The sequence below is a fragment of the Podarcis vaucheri genome (assembly GCF_965113315.1).
Source record: "Podarcis vaucheri genome assembly, chromosome: 17".
Lineage (NCBI taxonomy): Eukaryota > Metazoa > Chordata > Lepidosauria > Squamata > Lacertidae > Podarcis > Podarcis vaucheri.
In genome coordinates this window covers 2,874,202-2,894,511 of record NC_138755.1, presented here as the reverse complement: position 1 = coordinate 2,894,511, position 20,310 = coordinate 2,874,202, and the positions used below count along the sequence as shown (strand labels likewise).

Sequence of the window (20,310 nt, the reverse complement as noted above, 5' to 3'; positions counted from 1 at the left end):
CTCACACTCCATAGATAAATATTTTTGTTCTGAAATTTAGTAGTGCTACTTTGCATTCCTCACCAGATGTGGAAATGAATTTGCCCAACTGTTACTTTGGGTGAGTAGACTATGAGGCAGCAGAGCCATTTGACTCCTAGTGGAGTTAAGATGGCTGAATGGACAAGTTACTGTAGTTAAAGAGACATGTCCAAATACAAACAGTATTTGATTCTTCAAAAGAAGCTGGTTTTTGGCTGTTGCTGGAAGGCAGAAAACTCATCTGAAACACACCTGGTACTCAAAACGTCCTGAGAAATAATGGTTGCTGCTCAAAAGTCCCCTTCCTTAGTTGCTTCCTATTTCAAGGGCCCAACTAGATGTGATGTGCAATGCTTCATTACAAACTCTTGTATATACAGTATACCTCCAGAGCACATTTGAAGCACATTTCCTCCCTCAAAGAATTCTGGGCACTGTAGTTTGCTAAGGGTTGCTGGGAATTGTAACTGAGGGGTGAACTACAGTACCCTGGATTCTTTGAGGGAAATACTGTAATGTACTTAGAATGTGTTTTAAATGTATGTTTATGTGTGCAGTTTACGTCTGTATGTGTGTGTTTTAAAAATGCATAGCACACACAAGGGGAGGGTATATGAGGAGATTAGGTTTAAACCTTTCCTCCCTTCAGTGTTGCTAATGAAAATGCACCCCAATGTCCTACTAGGGAACAACATTTACAATTGGGGTTGTCCCCACAAGCTAATAGCCTAGGGGGATTATTCTGGAGACCACAACAGGAAAGGAAAGGGTGTACTGAGCTGATGAAAATCTGGGTCCCATGCCTGCTATTTAAAACAAAAACATATGTGGTTTGTAAGTGTACATTTAGTGCCCAATGCAGTTTGACCCTTCATTTTAAAGAAGAAAGAGCTATAACCTCCCCCAGTTAGCAGTTGCTAGCTAAGGTGCACTAACGGAATTGCCAGATTTTGAAGTGGCCTTTGATTTTAGGCTTTTAAAACCAGTTTGGTATTCAGATTTTAGCAGAACATCTATATGCTGTGAAGCAGTTCACCTATAATTAAGGTGCTGCTGTTAGGACCTCAAGAACAGGCCACACTGTTCTTTCCTGCCCCCTCCCCTAGGTGACAACCCTATACACAAAGTAGGCCATGAGGTAACTCAAGAGAAGCAATGTGTATTTGTCAGCCATCTCTTAGTTCTTACTGGAGAGAATGATCTATGTTGCACAATAGCTTTCAGAAAGGATGTGGGGTTTGTGCACTAAGTTTAGATGGGCTGCTTTCATGTGGGTGAGGCCACATCCACACCGTATAACTAAAGCACTCTTATACCACTTTAACAGTCACAGCTTCCCTCAAATAATCCCAGGAAATGTAGTATAGGGGAACTAAGACTTGTTAGGAGACACTTAACAAACTACACCTTTCAATATTCTTTGCCGGAAGTCATTTACTCTTAAAGCGGAATAAGAGTGCTCAGATGTGTAGCGGGGGTGGGGTGGGGGGGAGCAGCGGCCATCGCCCTGCCCCCAAGCACACATTCATAGAATCATAGATTTGGAAGAGACCACAAGGGCCATCGAGTCCAACCCCCTGCCAAGCAGGAAACACCATCAGAGCACTCCTGACATATGGTTGTCAAGCCTCTGCTTAAAGACCTCCAAAGTAGGAGACTCCTTGGCAGCAAATTCCACTGTCAAACAGCTCTTACTGTCAGGAAGTTCTTCTATTGTTTAGGTGGAATCTTCTTTCTTGTAGTTTGGATCCATTGCTCCGTGTCCGCTTCTCTGGAGCAGCAGAAAACAACCTTTCTCCCTCCTCTATATGACATCCTTTTATATATTTGAACATGGCGATCATATCACCCGTTAACCTCCTCTTCTCCAGGCTAAACATGCCCAGCTCCCTTAGCCGTTCCTCATAAGGCATCTGTCAGAGCTGCTTCAAGATCCTAGCTCACAGAGGATCACGCTAGCCAGCGGGCACTTTGTAAAAGTCTTTATTGAGTTACAGTTTCCATTCTCAAGCGGCTGCGTGCAGCTCTACGTCTTATGGGTTAGACCGGCGAAGCTCTGTCTGAGTCCCCGCCTCCTGTACACCAACTTAATATCCTAGCCTTACTCCACCTTTTCCGCCTGACCGTTCTTCTCTGGGTCCCTCTGCCCCCCGTGGTCTCTTCCTTCCGGGACTCTTCTGACGCTGACCCCCCGGACCCTTCTGTCTCCTTGCGGCGGGCTTTAGGACCTGGCTCCCTTTCCGGGCTGCTTACTGTGCCGCCTTCCTGTGCATTTGAACTTGGCGCGCGCGCCCAACCTTCCACTTTCCGCTTGACCGTTGCTTCGCTCTCCGATGGAGGTGTGGCCACTCCTGACTCATGTCCTCCCCCCTGTGGCGAGCCGCCGGATCCCGATGCCTGGCGCCCTTCCTCCCCACTGCGCTCTGTTGGGGACGTTGGCCCCGATTTCCAACTGCTGCTCTCTGAACCCCCTTTTGTCCCTTCCTCCTGGGGTGTCCCCCTAAGCTCCCCCCTTGCTCTGGTCACTGGCGCTCCTTTCTGTGAATCTTCCGACTCACTGGAAAGACTCGGAGATCTCGGGTCGTCGTCATCGCTCATCTTTCCTTCGGACTCCTCCCCCTCACTCTCTGTTTCCTCCCTTGCCCTCGCCTCTGCTCCTGAACCCCTGACAGCATCGTTTCCAGGCCTTTGACCATTTTGGTTGCCCTCCTCTGGACACGTTCCAGTTGGTCAGTGTTCTTCTTGAACTGTGGTGCCCAGAACTGGACACAGTACTCCAGGTGAGGTCTGACCAGAGTAGAATACAGTGGCACTATTACTTCCCTTGAGCTAGATGCTATACTCCTATTGATGCAGCCCAGAATTGCATTGGCTTTTTTAGCTGCCGTGTCACACTGTTGGCTCATGTCAAGTTTGTGGTCAACCAAGACTCCTAGATCCTTTTCACATGTACTGCTCTCAAGCCAGGTGTCACCCATCTTGTATTTGTGCCTCTCATTTTTTTTGCCCAAGTGCAATACTTTACATTTCTCCCTGTTAAAATTCATCTTGTTTGTTTTGGCCCAGTTCTCTAATCTGTCAAGGTCGTTTTGAAGTGTGATCCTGTCCTCTGGGGTGTTAGCCACCCCTCCCAGTTTGGTGTCATCTGCAAATTTGATCAGGATGCCCTTGAGTCCATCATCCAAGTCGTTGATAAAGATGTTGAATAAGACCGGGCCCAAGACAGAACCCTGTGGCACCCCACTAGTCACTCTTCTCCAGGATGAAGAGGAACCATTGATGAGCACCCTTTGGGTTCGGTCAGTCAGCCAGAACTGACAGCACCCTTTGGGTTCGGTCAGTCATTCAGAAGGGTGCAACTGGGACACAGTGGGTCCAAAGGTGCTATGAGACTGGGAGGGAGGTGGCTCCCTTTTCTGGCCTGGTAATGCATGGTGTGTCCAGTGCACATGTCTCCTGGGTGGCCAAATGAGCTGTGAGTGGGCAGCCAGCCAGGACCCCCTACTGGTGCAGAGCCCCCTCTCACTGCCCACCCCTTAGTGCCTTGGGGTGGTGTGTCACATGCTTCTCGCACCATGGCTGCCACTGCCATGCACGCCCGGTCACTGCTGCACCGGGCAGCCCCCTCGACTCCCTCCTTCCCTGGGGCCACTGCAGAGCCATCAGCCAAGCTGCAGACATAGTGGAGTGCTACTGGAGCGCTCGGCACAGATACAGAGGCATCAGTGTGAGCCTTGGCGAGTGGCATGCCAGCTCCTGGGCCTGACCAGTGGAGCTTCCTGGGGGTGCGCTACAGGTGAGCTGCAGCACCCCACCCCTTTTGCACCTTGCCCTGAGCACTGGCAACTGATGCTACACCACTGAGAGTGCTACAAATGTATGATGCAGCTGCTACCCAATATTTTGCGTCATTATTCCAATGTGCACAGCCCTTTCTTTTTCTATCTGGACAGATAGTTTCCACGGTGCGGAAACTAGATCCACTAGTACATGTAATGTGAAATGGCCATGCTTTAGCATTAGTGCATATTCTCCGTTTATCCTTGTTTCTTGGGAATGACCCCTGTTTCCTGGTAGCTTTCTCTGGCTGCTTTTTAGGCAGATGTTGGGAATGCCTTTTCAAAACATTAGTGTACAGTCACATGCACTATTCCAGCCCCTCTAACATTTTTCCAGTGAAAATAGGGATGTCCTATTCAATCCCTTCCAAGATTTATCCAGCGAACGGAAACTAGGACATTCCGGGATCAAATCAGAAACTGGGACAGCTCCTGTAATTCCAGGAGTGTCCCTGGAAAATCGAGACACCTGGAGGGTTTGATGTTGACCACACAAAACATATGTAACTAGAAGGGAGAAAGCTGAACTCAGTGCAGACTACAGTCCTATGACAGCAGAAAGGAAACAAAGCCATATAATAACTGTATGACAAAAACTGTATGCCAGTATTGCAGATAGAAAAACATACTGGGCATTATCCAACTAAACAGTTCTGCTAGCGAAAGGAGTTTTAGCTGCGCAATGGAACTTCCCCACCTTCTTCCCCCTGCATGGGGTGTGCAAAGCAAGTAGAGGGAGGGGGATTTCCACGGTGCGACTAAAACTGCTTGCACTAGCAGAACCGTTCAGTTCCATACCATCATATACATAAATCCAGTGCTTTTTTTTGGGGGGGGGAGACGCAGGGGTAAGCATACCCCTAAACATTTTAATAGCTGTCAACGTTTCCCATTTTTAAAGGGAAATTCCCTTATTCTGAATAGGATTCCTTGCAAGAAAAGGGAAAAGTTTACAGCTATGCATTTTGTGAATCTATGTTTAGCCTCATTGAGGGGCAGTATTTCAACATGAGTAGGAAAATGAGAGTACCCCTAAACATTTTTTTAAGAAAAAAGCACTGCATAAATCTATATAACCATAAAAGTTTGTGTGTGTTTTTACTACATGTACACGCAGGAATCTAGCATCCATATGCCAGCTTGCATTTACACAGCAAAGTGGCACATTTTGCTAAGCCAAAGTGATCACGCAGGCACCTGGAGAGGAGCTCACTGCCACTTTGCACCTCCCTAGTCCTTTTTGCACAACAGTGTTGCACTAAATTAATCCAAGATTTGGCTTGGTGTGTTGCCTGAACTCGGACTTGTGTTTTAACATTCTCTTCATTAGGGATCGAATAATCTTGTCAGTTTTGGTTCTCTCCATTTAAATGGTTCTCCCCATGTAAATTCAGTTCTCCACATTCATTTTACATTTTTTTTAAAGATCCTCATTAAATTTCATTAGCATTTTAGTGTGGATTTCTCCTAATAAACACAGTTTTACATACGTTTTGACTATACATTTTTGCAATAGTTTCCTATCCCTCCTCATCACCAACCACATTCACACACTGAGAACCAGACCATTTTCTGGAGTCAGTATAATTCCAATTCACTCTTTGAAAGCTTTGCATTACAAGCAACCCCAACCAATTTTTAAAAAAATGAAAATCAGCCCTGGAAGGCTGCATTTTTCAACAAATGTAGCAGACAGAGAAAGGTGCTTAACTCTTTCTTGCCTGGCTGTTTTTCCCCTGATCAATACAGCTGTTCTCCCCTCACAATGGAGTTCCAAATGAGTTTGTAAAAGAGTATGGTAGTTATACACCTGGAGCGCTGCAGCAAGGGAAGCAGAGGGGATGTAAATGCTTTGAGCAATAAAAAATCCACAGTAGGACATGGTTAATTACCCTCTCCATTTATTGTATTCCTCTGGTCAAAACAGAAGCTTCCTAATTCTGATTTTCATTAAAACAAACAAACTAGGTAACTGTTGGAGTAAAGGTTGCCCCATATCTATTGTGGATTCTGGAAGACATGCAATCCCATACTAGTTTGCATGGGTGCCAGTTTAATAACCCATTTCACTTCTGCCTTAACAATGGACTCAATTATCCATTTTCTACAGTGGTCACTCAGTTCATAAGTTTTCTTTCCACTAACATTTGTGAGCAAGCTGTTGACTTAACAGCACTGGAAACTAGATTCCTCCTGCCGCCCCCACCCCATGGACATGTGCTTGTCAGTTCTGGATTGTCCTTCATGCATCTGATGTAGTAGACTGGTCCACTAGAGGTTATGCCATAATTAATATTTTGTAAGGGTGTTTCCAGTCAGGGGCTTAATACTGTAAAAGGGTCACTGAGATATCACAAAATAGTTATTGGCAGCGGGTTTTCTTTAAAAGGAACTTATCAGATTTCCCTCAGAAAGCGTAAATCTAGATTGAAATGTGAAGAAATACAGGCTGGCATTTTGATAATGTCTTAAGCACATTCCAAAAATGTTGCATGCATGAGGAGCATCAGTCCCACCGTAAACACCCATCTGGAGCCAACAACCTAGTATTTAAGGTACCACAAATCTTTGTGTTGTTTTCACACAGACAACACTGCTAACGATTCTACATCTATGGCACCACCCTTGACTCCCTGACCTACATTTGAAATACTGTACAGGGCAATATTTTTCTAATTTGTGACTGAAGTTATGTGGTAAGGTACAAGGGAGACAATTAAAAAAAATACAGTATTCACTATTTCTCCCCTTTTTCTATTTGCAAGTAACTTTTTTTTTTAACTGATCTTGGTCTGTGAAGACAGTGCAAACAGGAGCAAATTATAAATGCAGATATTTGTCTACTAGGATTAAATATGTGCCTGGTATATAAGTCATAGAAATTTATTGGGGCAAACACAAACACTGCCTGCAATTACCTATGTGGCTTTCTCCACCAACCGCTGATCTGAAACACCTGGGGGCTTCGCACTTATTCTACATGGCTACAGGTCCAGTATGTAAATACAGAGAACATGCTCAAGAGCACTGATTAATTGTTGCCTAGGTGACTGGATGTAATTTTTTTTTAAAAAAAAAATCTTAGCGTATATGATCATGTCTCAACAAAATGTGTGTGTGTTGCTTTTTAGGTCCAGTCCTAGGATGAGCAACCCTTGCAACATAATCACACCTGGGACAGTCAAGAAATAAGCAAATAATAGCTTCCCCACTACCACCATTCCTCAACACTGAATTAATGGTTGAGTGTGAAACACTCCAGTCTTTTCAACACCTCACCTTAGGGTATTTTGGTGGTCTCATCCTCTTGACACGTCCTGGAGGTGGTGTGCTTACTTGGGAGGTACTTGCAGGCAGAAGAAGCATTCTGAGCTACCACACCTGAGCCCACCTCGTTTTATTGGTGAGGCCTCTTACGTCATTCTTCAAGTCCCTCCCTAGCTGTATGGTGCAGCCCCTCTAAGAAAAAGGTGGGGATCCTTTTTTCTGGGGGGAGTGAAAAGCTTTGATTCTTCAGCTTTTCTTTTTTTATGGGTCAATTTCTCATATACTCTCTTGACACTGAAGACACACAAATATAAACACCTGAGGTAAGCAGCCCTTACTGTGACATACTTTCACCAGGGCTTGTTTTATTTTTTTCTCCTACTAACAGTCCCGCCTGAGAAAGTGACATCGTTCTGCTATTTGCACTGCAAGAGAGTATATGAGAAACTGGTGTGGCAGCTGGTTGGCAGGCCCTGTTAATCTTCTCAGCATTTTAGTAAGGAAACTACAGTGGTGCCTCGGGTTAAGTACTTAATTCGTTCCGGAGATCCGTTCTTAACCTGAAACTGTTCTTAACCTGAAGACCACTTTAGCTAATGGGGCCTCCTGCTGAGGTTCTGTCCTGAGCCCATTGCTGTCCAACATCTTTATAAATTACTTGGATTAAAGAATTGAGAGAATACACATCAAATTTGCAGGTTACACCAAACTGAGTGTCATGGAGTGGCTGGATCCAGAGGAGTAGTGGGAGGCACCAGCAGAGGAATCCCCAAGGGAAGAAGGCTCAGAGCCAGGGGATTAGTGGTGGGACAACAATGAGTGGTCAGAGAGAGAAGAGGGAGAAGAGTGGGAGGAGGTTCGGAAGCTGAAGAGCACTTAATGAGCAGGAAGAGGCTATTGCAGAGAGCAGTCCAGACTCAGAGGCCGGAGAGGAGGGGGACCAGGAGACAGAGATGAGGCAGGCTGCTGAAGAAGACAGAGGGTCTCCCCCTCCTGCTGCAACCAGCTCCCCTTCCCCCTGGTCTCCCAGAACCCATAGAGGTATGAAGGGGGTGGAGCAAATAGAGACAAGACATCAGAGCCCTAGGCCAGTGTTTCCCAACCGGTGTTCCGCGGCACACTAGTGTGCCGTGAGACACCGGCTGGTGTGCCGTGGGAGGGAGGCGGGCGAGTCGGGCGGCGAGAGGCGGCGGCGGCGAGGATCCGCGTCGAGCCGGGGGCGGCTCCGCGGTGGTGGTGCCGAGCGGCGGGGCAGCGCGCGCGACAGCGGAGGAGGAGGAGGCCGGCATGTCCGGGCAGCAGCAGCAACAGCAGCAGCAGCAACTCCCGGCGACGGCTCCTCCTCCGCCCGCTATCGCCGCCACCACCACAACAGCCGCCGCCGCCTCAGCTGCCGCCGTCCCTCAGTCCCTCGCTCTGCTGCCTCCTCCCACCCCGGCAAGGGGAAGGGAAAAAACGTTCACTTTTGTGCGTCCCTCCCGGCGTGACGCTGCACGCTGACGTCACGGGGCGGGGCTTTAATGGTGGTGTGCCGCGAGATTTTTTTCCGGTAAACAGGTGTGCCGTTGCCCAAAAACGTTTGGGAAACACTGCCCTAGGCTGCTGGGGAAGGAACTGCGACAAGAGCCTTGGTGAATGGTGGGGAGGCGGGGACCTTTGTCCTCACAACTGCCTCATTAGGGCAAGACCTACTGGGAAGAGTTGCTGTGACCACTGGGCCTGCACTGTTTTGGGTTTTTTTAATAAAGTGTTTTAACTTCACTGACACCAGGTGTTTTATTGCTGCCCTTAACTTCAGCTCCTGACAGAGAGGTAGCTAATGCCACTGAAGTCTTGGGATTCAAGATGATCTTAACAGATTGGAGAACTAGCCAAAACTAATTTCAATAAGGACAAATGTAAGGTTCTGCACTTAGACAGGAAGAACCAACTGCACAAATGTAAGATCTGGCTTGAGATTGAGGGAGCTGGGTATGTTTTGCTTGGAAAAGAGGAAACTGAGAGGAGATATGATTGCCATCTTTCAATATTGAAAGGACTCTCACATGGAGGATGGAGCAAGCTTGTTTTCTCCTGCTCTGAAGGGTAGGATTTGAACTAATGGCTTCAAGTTACAAGAAAGGAGATTCCGACTAAACATCAGGAAGAACTTTATGACAGTAAGAGCTGTTTGACATTGGAAGAGACTCCAGCAAGAGCTGGTGGATGGTCACCTGTCATCGACACTTTAGTTGAGATTCCTGCTTTGCAGGGGGTTGGACTAGAATCATAGAATCATAGAGTTGGAAGAGACCACAAGGGCCATCGAGTCCAACCCCCTGCCAAGCAGGAAACACCATCAGAGCACTCCTGACATATGGTTGTCAAGCCTCTGCTTAAAGACCTCCAAAGTAGGAGACTCCACCACACTCCTTGGCAGCAAATTCCACTGTCGAACAGCTCTTACTGTCAGGAAGTTCTTCCTAATGTTTAGGTGGAATCTTCTTTCTTGTAGTTTGGATCCATTGCTCCGTGTCCGCTTCTCCGGAGCAGCAGAAAACAACCTTTCTCCCTCCTCTATGTGACATCCTTTTATATATTTGAACATGGCTATCATATCACCCCTTAACCTCCTCTTCTCCAGGCTAAACATGCCCAGCTCCCTTAGCCGTTCCTCATAAGGCATCGTTTCCAGGCCTTTGACCATTTTGGTTGCCCTCCTCTGGACACGTTCCAGTTTGTCAGTGTCCTTCTTGAATTGTGGTGCCCAGAACTGGACACAGTACTCCAGGTGTGGTCTGACCAGAGCAGAATACAGTGGCACTATTACTTCCCTTGATCTAGATGCTATACTCCTATTGATGCAGCCCAGAATTGCATTGGCTTTTTTAGCTGCCGCGTCACACTGTTGGCTCATGTCAAGTTTGTGGTCAACCAAGACTCCTAGATCCTTTTCACATGTACTGCTCTCAAGCCAGGTGTCACCCATCTTGTATTTGTGCCTCTCATTTTTTTTGCCCAAGTGCAATACTTTACATTTCTCCCTGTTAAAATTCATCTTGTTTATTTTTGCCCAGTTCTCTAATCTGTCAAGGTCGTTTTGAAGTGTGATCCTGTCCTCTGGGGTGTTAGCCACCCCTCCCAGTTTGGTGTCATCTGCAAATTTGATCAGGATGCCCTTGAGTCCATCATCCAAGTCGTTGATAAAGATGTTGAATAAGACCGGGCCCAATACAGAACCCTGTGGCACCCTACTAGTCACTCTTCTCCAGGATGAAGAGGAACCATTGATGAGCACCCTTTGGGTTCGGTCAGTCAGCCAGTTACAAATCCACTGAGTGGTAGCATAGTCAAGACCGCATTTTACCAGCTTCTTTACAAGAATATCATGGGGCACCTTGTCAAATGCCTTGCTGAAATCAAGGTAGGCTACATCCACTGCGTTCCCTAGATGATCCTTGAGGTCCCTACCATGATTCCATGATGACATAACTGTTAACTGTAATGTAAACTGTGTTATCTATTATCTAAAATAATTTCAACCTATGGATTCCACATAATTGACATAGAACAGAATCCCTGCTTCATCCACAAGCGTGCATTGAAAGGGTAGGGATGGGGAAGAATTTAAGGACTCTATAATCACCCTGATTGTGAGTACAAGAGAATGTCTAAAAGGTGTTACGACTTTGGCAACCCCAGCAGCAATCCTATGCACAGTTTTCTGGGAGCAAATTTCACTGAAGTCCGTGGAACCTATTCCCAAGTAAACACGCATTGCATCAGGGTGTGATCCACACAGAGTGCTTTTGAATGTGTTCCATCCAGGGCTTTTTTTCTGGTGGTACTCAAGGGAGTGTAGTACCGGCATCTTTCCCTCCCCCTCAATGTTAAAAGTGTGGCACTTACTGCAACAACTTCATGGTGAGTACTGGTTCTATCAATCTGGGAGGAAGGATATATTGGATTGCAAACCTTATGAAGCACTCAAGACTGTCAAAAGTGTGTATTAGGTTGGATAATTTATGAGGAAGTTACCCCACTTTTATTTTTATTACCTTTCAAGTCTTGCTCACTCCCTTTTGATATGCATTTCAATCAAGAAAATTAAGTTTGAAAAAGGTGCTTATCTGAAATCTAATTGATGGGTGACACCTGGCTTGAGAGCAGTACATGTGAAAAGGATCTAGGAGTCTTGGTTGACCACAAACTTGACATGAGCCAACAGTGTGACGCGGCAGCTAAAAAAGCCAATGCAATTCTGGGCTGCATCAATAGGAGTATAGCATCTAGATCAAGGGAAGTAATAGTGCCACTGTATTCTGCTCTGGTCAGACCACACCTGGAGTACTGTGTCCAGTTCTGGGCACCACAATTCAAGAAGGACACTGACAAACTGGAACGTGTCCAGAGGAGGGCAACCAAAATGGTCAAAGGCCTGGAAACGATGCCTTATGAGGAACGGCTAAGGGAGCTGGGCATGTTTAGCCTGGAGAAGAGGAGGTTAAGGGGTGATATGATAGCCATGTTCAAATATATAAAAGGATGTCACATAGAGGAGGGAGAAAGGTTGTTTTCTGCTGCTCCGGAGAAGCGGACACGGAGCAATGGATCCAAACTACAAGAAAGAAGATTCCACCTAAACATTAGGAAGAACTTCCTGACAGTAAGAGCTGTTCGACAGTGGAATTTGCTGCCAAGGAGTGTGGTGGAGTCTCCTACTTTGGAGGTCTTTAAGCAGAGGCTTGACAACCATATGTCAGGAGTGCTCTGATGGTGTTTCCTGCTTGGCAGGGGGTTGGACTCGATGGCCCTTGTGGTCTCTTCCAACTCTATGATTCTATGATTATTAGCTCTCAATGTAGTTAGTATTCATATATCCCTGACCCTGAAAACCATTGCTGTGATTGGCCAAGCTAGCTGTATGGGCTGTAAGCTCAATAGGTAAAGGTAAAGGGACCCCTGACCATTAGGTCGAGTCGTGGACGACTCTGGGGTTGCGGCGCTCATATCGCTTTACTGACCAAGGGAGCTGGTGGCCAGCATGAATAAGCCGCTTCTGGCGGACCAGAGCAGCGCATGGAAATGCCATTTACCTTCCCGCTGAAGTGGTACCTATTTATCTACTTGTACTGTGTGCTTTCGAACTGCTAGGTTGGCAGGAGCAGGGGCCGGGCAACAGGAGCTCACACCATCGTGCAGATTCGGACCACCAACCTTCTGATCGGCAAGCCCTAGGCTCTATGGTTTAACCCACAGCACAACCCACGTCAATTAAGCTCAATAATTACCCCCTAAACCTTTACCTTTACCTTTTAAACCAGGCATAGGCAAACTTGGCCCTCCAGATGTTTTGGGACTACAACTCCCATCATCCCTGACCACTGGTCCTGTTAGCTAGGGATGATGGGAGTTGTAGTCCCAAAACATCTGGAGGGCCGAGTTTGCCTATGCCTGTCCTAAACTCTACATGTTGTTGTAAAAATACAGTGGCACCTCGGGTTAAGTACTTAATTCGTTCCGGAGGTCCGTTCTTAACCTGAAACTGTTCTTAACCTGAAGCACCACTTTAGCTAATGGGGCCTCCTGCTGCTGCTGTGCCACCGCCGCATGATTTCTGTTCTCATCCTGAAGCAAAGTTCTTAACCCAAGGTACTATTTCTGGGTTAGCAGAGTCTGTAACCTGAAGCGTTTGTAACCCGAGGTACTACTGTACAGTGGAACCTCAGTTTTCGAACGTAATCTGATCAGGAAGTCCGTTTGACTTCCAAAATGTACAAAAACTGAAAATCAAAGTGTTGTCGGCAAAGTGAATGGTGAGAATGGAAAAATGTGCCGCGGAAGCTGTTTGACTTCCAAAGTGCATTTGAAAATGGAAGCATTCATTTCTGGGTTTTCAGTGTTCGGCTTCCGAAACGTTCAGCAGCCAAGACATTTGAAAACTGAGGTTCCACTGTACAGTGTTTAGGAAATGTTCTCATCTTGGGCTTTTGATTAATAAACTTCACTTTCTGATTTTGTATATATGATGCTATTTATAGCACACCTAATCAAGCTTCCTGTGCTGGGTGTAGCAACCAACAGCTAGCTAGCTTGTGTATTTTTTGCTTATGATCACTAAACATACTAGATGTCTGCAGCAACCTGCTTTTCTGTTAAATAAATTTTGATAAAACAATTCTGCTTGGCTATTCTGGGCTTGTTCTTTTAAGCTGTTTTCCACTGTAATAACACACTAGCATGGTCTGGTGTTTGAAGGGTGGAGGAAGAACACACAGGAACACGGTTGTGTCTCATAAAGAAGAGAGTGCCTAGGTTTTGCCAAAAATGTTCTGTTTGGTTTTATCTTCTCTTCTTCTTCTTTGATGATCCCTCGTAGCCAAGTAAGATTGTCTTCCACAAGCATGGTTTTAATAGTGAGTCCGTAAGTGACTGTGGAGGCCAATTCTGGATCCACATGTCCTTCCACAGTGGGGTCATAGGTTTCCGGGTGGGAGTTTTATATGCCCTTTTAAATTATTTAAATAATTTATAGAATGCATGAATGCTCTTTGAATAATCAGTGTTGTCTAATCTCCATGCAAATAAAACAGGATGAATGCTCAAGAAACAGGTTGTCTTGAAGTTCCTGTCATTGGTGCTATATCTGCATTAGTGGCAGATTTAATAATGTCTCATCCACATATTGTTCTATAATAAATATAATAATATTCTTTTTATTTATACCCCGCCCTTCCTGGTTCAAAAAAAATGGGCTCAGGGCGGCTAACAACAAATTTAAAACACTGAATTGTAATACAACATAGCAGCAGCATAAAATACAATATAAAAGCATGAATAACAGTAAAATTCAAAGTTCAAAAATCAATTTGGGGGAAATCCATCCAATAAATATTAGATAGTCACCAGGGCTAGCTGGCTGAATTAGTCCTACTTAGGCCAGCAAGAGGCCAGGGGAGAATTAGCTGTGGGGTCCCAGAGCAGGTAATCTTCATAAAAGGGAGGGGGAGGAAAGAGAAGGGAAATAAAAGATCAGGCTGAATTCAGATTAAAGGCCAGGCAGAATAGCTCTGTCTTACAGGCCCAGTGAAAGGACGTTAAATCCTGTAGGGCCCTAGTCTCATGGGACAGAGCATTCCACCAGCTCGGAGCCATCACTGAAAAGGCCCTGGCCCTGGTGGAGGATAGTCCAACTACCTTAGAGCCTGGGACCTCTAAACTATGGTTATTCATGGACCTCTGTGGGGCATACCAGGTAAGGCGGCCCCATAAATATGAGGGCCCTAAGCCACAAAGGGCTTTAAAGGTCAAGACCAGCACCTTGAACCTGACCCTATACTCCACCGGGAGCCAGTGCAACTGGTAAAGCACTGGGTGAATATGCTCCCATTCTGCACCCGCTGGAGTTTATGTGACAGTTTCAAGGGCAGCCCCGCATAGAGCGAATTACAGTAGTCAAGCCTGGAGGTGACCGTCACATGGATCACTGTGGCCAGGTTGGGGCGGGAAAAGTAAGGGACCAACTATTTTATGTGGTGAAGACCAAACTGCGGGAGGCAGTGGAAGACAGGAGTGCCTGGTGTGCTCTGGTCCAGGGGGTCACGAAGAGTCGGACTAAACAACAACATCAACAACAAATGGTATATTTCCAAGGTGTCCTTCATTAATCCTTTTAGCTCTCTGGACACATTTCCTTCCGAATCTCCATATTCTCTCCTTTGAACACAAAGACATTTTGTATCAACAGAATGGCTCCCATCATTCCATAAAATATTGGTCTCAATCAGCATCTTGCTTTCTTTGCATGGAGTACACTACCTTTATTATTTCCTGTATGGCAGTGTAACCACAAGATCACTTACTGCCTTCCTTGCTATTTCTATTAGCATATTTAAAGTTGAGAGTTATAATCTCTGTTGTGCAGATGCAATCACATCTGGACTGTTTGATTTTTCAGCCTCCTAGCAGACACCTATTTTGTGCTTAACCTTTTAGTTAGGTGGGTTGGATTTGTCCTGTTTATAAGCAAACAGTTTAAGTTCTTCTTTTATTTCTGTTCCTATATTTGGTTTTTATTTTATTTATTTATTTGTATCCCATTTGATTGTAAAAAATAAACCCCCTCTGAGTTGTTTATAATTTCCCTGCACCCTACTTTGTAAGTCGTTTGAGTCATTTTCGTGTAAAAAGCAATGAATAAACTTAATAAATGAATAAATAACTTTCACAAATAAGAAAATACCAGATTGATTCTCAATTTGCTTAGAGAATAATCAGTGAGATCTACTGCTGAGATTACTATCAGGTTTAAAGACAGTGGCATAGCTGATATGTCTACTACATTTAGAATCTCAGTACTGCATCTTTCCTTGTTTCTGCATCTAGAACTTGTATCAGCATCTGCCGCTAAATTTTCCCACTGCCCAGATGCCCTCCACATTCTGCTCCTCTTGTTGATACAAGAAGTATTGTACAAGTGGATTATAAGCTATGCCTTATATTTCTGCCCATTTCCCAGGATACTCTGACCTTTGCTTCTGCATATTAGCAAGGTTTCCTGCTCTCTTAAAATCCATTCTCCCTTGCTGCTACATATTTTATGCCTAGAACTCCCTTCTTGAGTGCATACACCTCTCATATTTCAATTCTTGTTTTTGTGATACTTGTATTTAAAATCAACTCTCCTCCAATAAAACTAAGCCTACGTGGGAGCATGTGATGTCATTTGTTCACATTCATCCCTGGTTAAATTTATTTATTCCCCACAATCTTCCTTTCTTTCTGTTGTTGCCCCATCCACACTGGTTTACTATGTGTTTGCAGCCATTTGTACTCCCATTTAATTTGTATAGTCCACAAGGCATTAACCACCCCCAGGCTCCAAACTGCTCCATTCAGGATCACAGGTTATTGTTTTGGTGATTTGGATGGGTGGATCAATTGTTACTAGTCCTCTTTCCATGCCCTCTACTTCCTCAATGCTTTAATTTATTTTCTATCTGTGCTTGTAACTATTTTAAATACACTCCTAAGTAAAGCTATCAACATCCAATAGCTCCCAAATATCTCTAGGTATGTGTATGTCCTAGTATTTTGGGGTCTTGCTTCACCATTGAAGATGAAGCTGGAAGCCACAACCCTAAAATGTTCCACCTCTGTTATTCCAAGGATTTTGCTCTCCCCACCCCCAGTTATTTTTGTAAGTATTACATACTTTTAGGATGTACTAGCCCCAGAAGATAGATCCATCCCAGAATAGTGTTGAAAATATGGGCTGCAAGATACTTCTACACACAAACTTTTGAATTGGTCTCTAATTGGTTATTGATAGAAGAAAGATTTCCAAAGATTTCATATGCTAATCCCTATAAATGAAATATTTTGGCTACTGGGTTTTTACTTCCTCTTCAATAACAAAGATTATAAAACTGAATTGAAATTAAGTTACTTTTCTCCATCTTAATCCAAATAAACGGCCCTAAACAGCCTCAACCCAGTACACCTGAAGGAGCGTCTCCACCCCCATTGTTCAGCCCGCACACTGAGGTCCAGCTCCAAGGGCCTTCTGGCAGTTTCCTCCCTGCGAGAAGTGAGTTTACAGGGAACCAGGCAGAGGGCCTTCTTGGTAGCGGCTCCTGCCCTTGGAGCACCCTCCCATCAGATGTCAAGGAAATAAGCAACTATCAGACTTTTAGAAGACATCTGAGGACAGCTCTGTTTAGGGAAGTTTTTTAATGTTTGGTGTTTTATCTTAAAAACTGTGTGGAAATGATTTACTACCAAAAGTTTGGCTTGTGAGATCGAGAAAAAGAACAAGGGCTTTTGATGGCACAGCAACAAAAAGGGAGTTGCCATTTTGACAGGTCCTGTCAAAAGATTCATGATCGGGAGGAGGAAGCTTTGTTTTCATATTGGATTCCTGATAGAACCTCCTCGAGGACTGAGAAAGAGGGACAGACCCGTGAAAAGTTAAGAGTAGACAGCAAGAATGTTTTTGTTTATGGAAGCGATGAAATACGGTAGCTGTCTGAAATATGACCCTTGGACGAACGGAAAAATCCACACAGGAATACAAATTTGTTTTAACCCACTTATGGAGACTATCAGAGGCCACAAAGACAAAGAGAAAGGAAAAATATATGAAAACAACTAGAAGAAATGTGGAAAACAGCAAGAAAGGATTGGACACAATTGTGAACATTATTTGGACAGATTTGTGGACTTTTAAAGCAGCAGCAACAAGAGGATTGGAGCCCTTTCGGAACTTGAAATATGGGTACCCCCAACAAAAATTTAAAATTAGGCTCTGTAATTCGGAATTTATGTGATCTGATTTGATTGGTCTGTTAATAAAAAAATTATTTAATGTTTGGTGTTTTATCATGTTTTTAATATTCTGTTGGGAGCTGCTCGGAGTGGCTGGGGAAACCCAGCCAGATGGGAGGGGTATAAATAAATTGCTGTTGTTGTTGTTATTATTATTATTATTATTATAAATAACTACAAATGCATTGTCAATTGTTCATCTTGAAAATACATTTGTTGTATAGTATTTAATTCCTATCAGCAAGGTTGCTGTCATTTTAGAAATGTGTGCCGAATCCTAGAATGTACCTGCCACATGAACAGTTGGTTTGGAATACTTCAGGTCAGCCTTACTGGAGAACTGGATCTGACACCTTTGCTACCATGTACAGATTTTCGAAATTCTGAAAATTCAGTATTTTGGCTGCGTAGCATAGCGCGACAATAGAAATACTGTATATGCCTGTATGGAGGGCATATTGAGTTTTAAAATGTGGGCACTGGGTTGTATTCAACTAACCCCCTTTCCTCCCCCTCCAATTCTGCCTCGGAGGGTCGGGGCGCCAAGTTCTTGCGCTGGCGAAAGTGCTTGCCGGTGCCACCCTGGATGCGCTGAGCCTCGGTTTCGGAGCTTGATGTTTGAGGACATTTTCGGGTCGGGCAGCTGCCAGGCACCATCTCCATCTCCGCGGCTGACGTGCCGGGGCTGAAGGAGGCCCGGGAATCCCGCGCCCTGCCCCGCCGGCCCCTTGCTCTCCATCCCCGCTTCTTCCCGCGGCCATTTGCTCGCCAGCCGCGTCAAGGCGCACGGCGCGGGCGGCGGAGCGAAGGGACAGCGGCGCCCAGGACCCGCTCACGGCCGGCCGGCGAGGGGGACCCGCGCGCGCTGGGGCTTCTCTTCCTCGGGGCCGGGGGCGCCAGGCTGGGCAGCGGCCGCCCCGGGAAGAAGGCGCCCTTTCTCCGGCGCGCTCTGGAGCGGAGCCGCGGCGCGAAGAAGAGGCCCGCCGCCTGCCCTCCGCTCGCCGCCCGGCCGGCCTCCTCTCTTCAGGCGCCCCGGTATCGCTCGGCGAGAGGACCCTCCGCGGCCTCCGCCTCGTCGCTTCTGAGGGAGGGAAGGCGAGCAAGGCCTCCCTCGCCGTTCCATTGGCGCCGGCGCCGCTCCGCCCGCCCCGCCCCCGCCTCCGTCCCGCCGCCGCCTCCGCCGCCGCCTGGGCGAGAGCAGCCGCGTCTGCCTGCGCCGCCGGCCTCCCTCCGCCGCTCGCCATGGCCCGCGCGGGGGCCGCCTCCTCCCCCGCGCCGCCGCCCCCGCTGCCCGCTGCCTTGCCCCTGGCTCGGGAGGCGGCGGCGGCGGAGGAGGAGGACGACGACGAGGAGGAGGAGGAGGAGGAGGAGGAGGAAGACCCCCCGTCCCGGACCCTGGTGCCCCGCTCCTCCCCGGTGCCCAGGCCCCAGCACCCCGCCGCCGCCGCCGCCCCCGGCGGGGGAAGCAGCTCCTCCTCGGGCGACGAGGACGAGGAGCAGCCGCAGCCGCAGCCCGAGCAGCGCCAGCCCCCTCGCTTGCCAGGGCCGCTCTGCCCGCCGCCCCCGGGCCCGGCTGGCCAAGGGCAGCAGCCCCCGCAGCCCGTCCCCGCCCCCGCTGCCCCGGAGGAGCCCTCGCCGAGTGCTGCAGGCCGGCACGTGCTCTTCGCCGATGCCCTGGGCCTGCCCTTGGCCCGCTGGCGGCGCTATCAGCCCTGGCCCCCGCCATCTCCTGAATCCCCCCCTGAGGTGGTGCCCCCCTTGGCCTCTTCTCAGCCACCCTCCCCTCCTGCCCCCTACTTTCTGCCCTCTTTTGTGCTGCAACCGGCGGGGCAAGGCGAGGAGGAGAAGCTTGGGCGCCTGCGCCAGGCCAAGGTGGAGCTGGAAGAGTTGCTGCCCCCAGAGCCAGGGGAGCCCCGGGTCTTGCGTGGCACCGTGCGGGTGCTCAACGTTTCTTACCACAAGGCTGTGCACGTGCGGGCCAGCCGAGACCGGTGGCAGAGTCACCGGGACTACGCTGCCCTCTATATTCCGGGGGGCTCGCCAGATGGGGGCCTGACGGACCGCTTTGCTTTCCGCCTGGAATTTGGCGATGAGGATGAGGAAGAGGAAGAGGATGGAGGGCCCCGGCTTGACTTTGTGGTGCGCTACCAGACCGAGGAGGGCGTCTACTGGGCCAACAATGACGGCAGGAACTACAGTGTGGTACTGAAGGGGGCTGCACCTTCCCAGGGTGTGCCCAAGAGGTCTGGCAAAGAGGGCGAATCACGAAGACTCAAGAGCTGCATGAGGCCAATCAGAATCAGGTAATGCCCCTCAGTGTTCTGTGTGCCCATTGCCAAAAGCTGTTGGCACCTGTACCCAATCCATGGCCTGGGGCTTTCTGCTCTCAGGTCCCTCATGAATCCACTAGATGCTACTCTGCTCAAAAGAGGGGGTTGGAACCAAAGTTTCTTGCTCCCTTAGCCCTGTGAGAAATCGCTCAGCCCCTTTCAGGATAGAACGTCTTGCCCAGCAGTATTGTTTCCCAGTTTGCTTGGACCCTTGTGCAGTAACCTCTAATATTTGCGAATTGGAGATGCTCTTTTAGGTCACAAATTTCCTTTTGAAGAGAGGGGCTAGCTACAGTTTTATTTTTTTGCTAAAAGGAAACATAAAATATATCGTGTATTAATTTAAGCACTAAGTAGGCTTGTCTCAAAGGCTCTCCTCCTATCTCTGAACTGCTTTTAATGGGTCCCTTTTTCCTCTTTGTCTCTCACTTGTACCAATGATTCTTTAGTGTAATATGGGCATCCCTAGGGGAGGTGCAAATAGTTGTCAGAGAAGGTGTCAGCTTGGTTTTGGCCCCTCCCAGATAATGCCTTAGGGTATTTTCACA

The 20,310-nt window shown here is 47.2% G+C and overlaps 1 protein-coding gene across 1 annotated transcript in view; it reads left to right on the top strand.

The window, feature by feature from the left end:
* Nucleotides 1-18,674: 18,674 nt before the first annotated feature.
* The window catches only part of PPP1R3F (protein phosphatase 1 regulatory subunit 3F), a gene marked incomplete at its 5' end in the record, with an annotated part of 39,460 nt that continues 37,824 nt past the window's right edge, over nucleotides 18,675-20,310 (top strand). Inside the window, one exon of the mRNA XM_082205810.1 lies at nucleotides 18,675-19,735. Coding sequence (XP_082061936.1) covers nucleotides 18,675-19,735 — 1,061 coding nt within the window. The remainder of the gene's footprint in view (nucleotides 19,736-20,310) is intronic.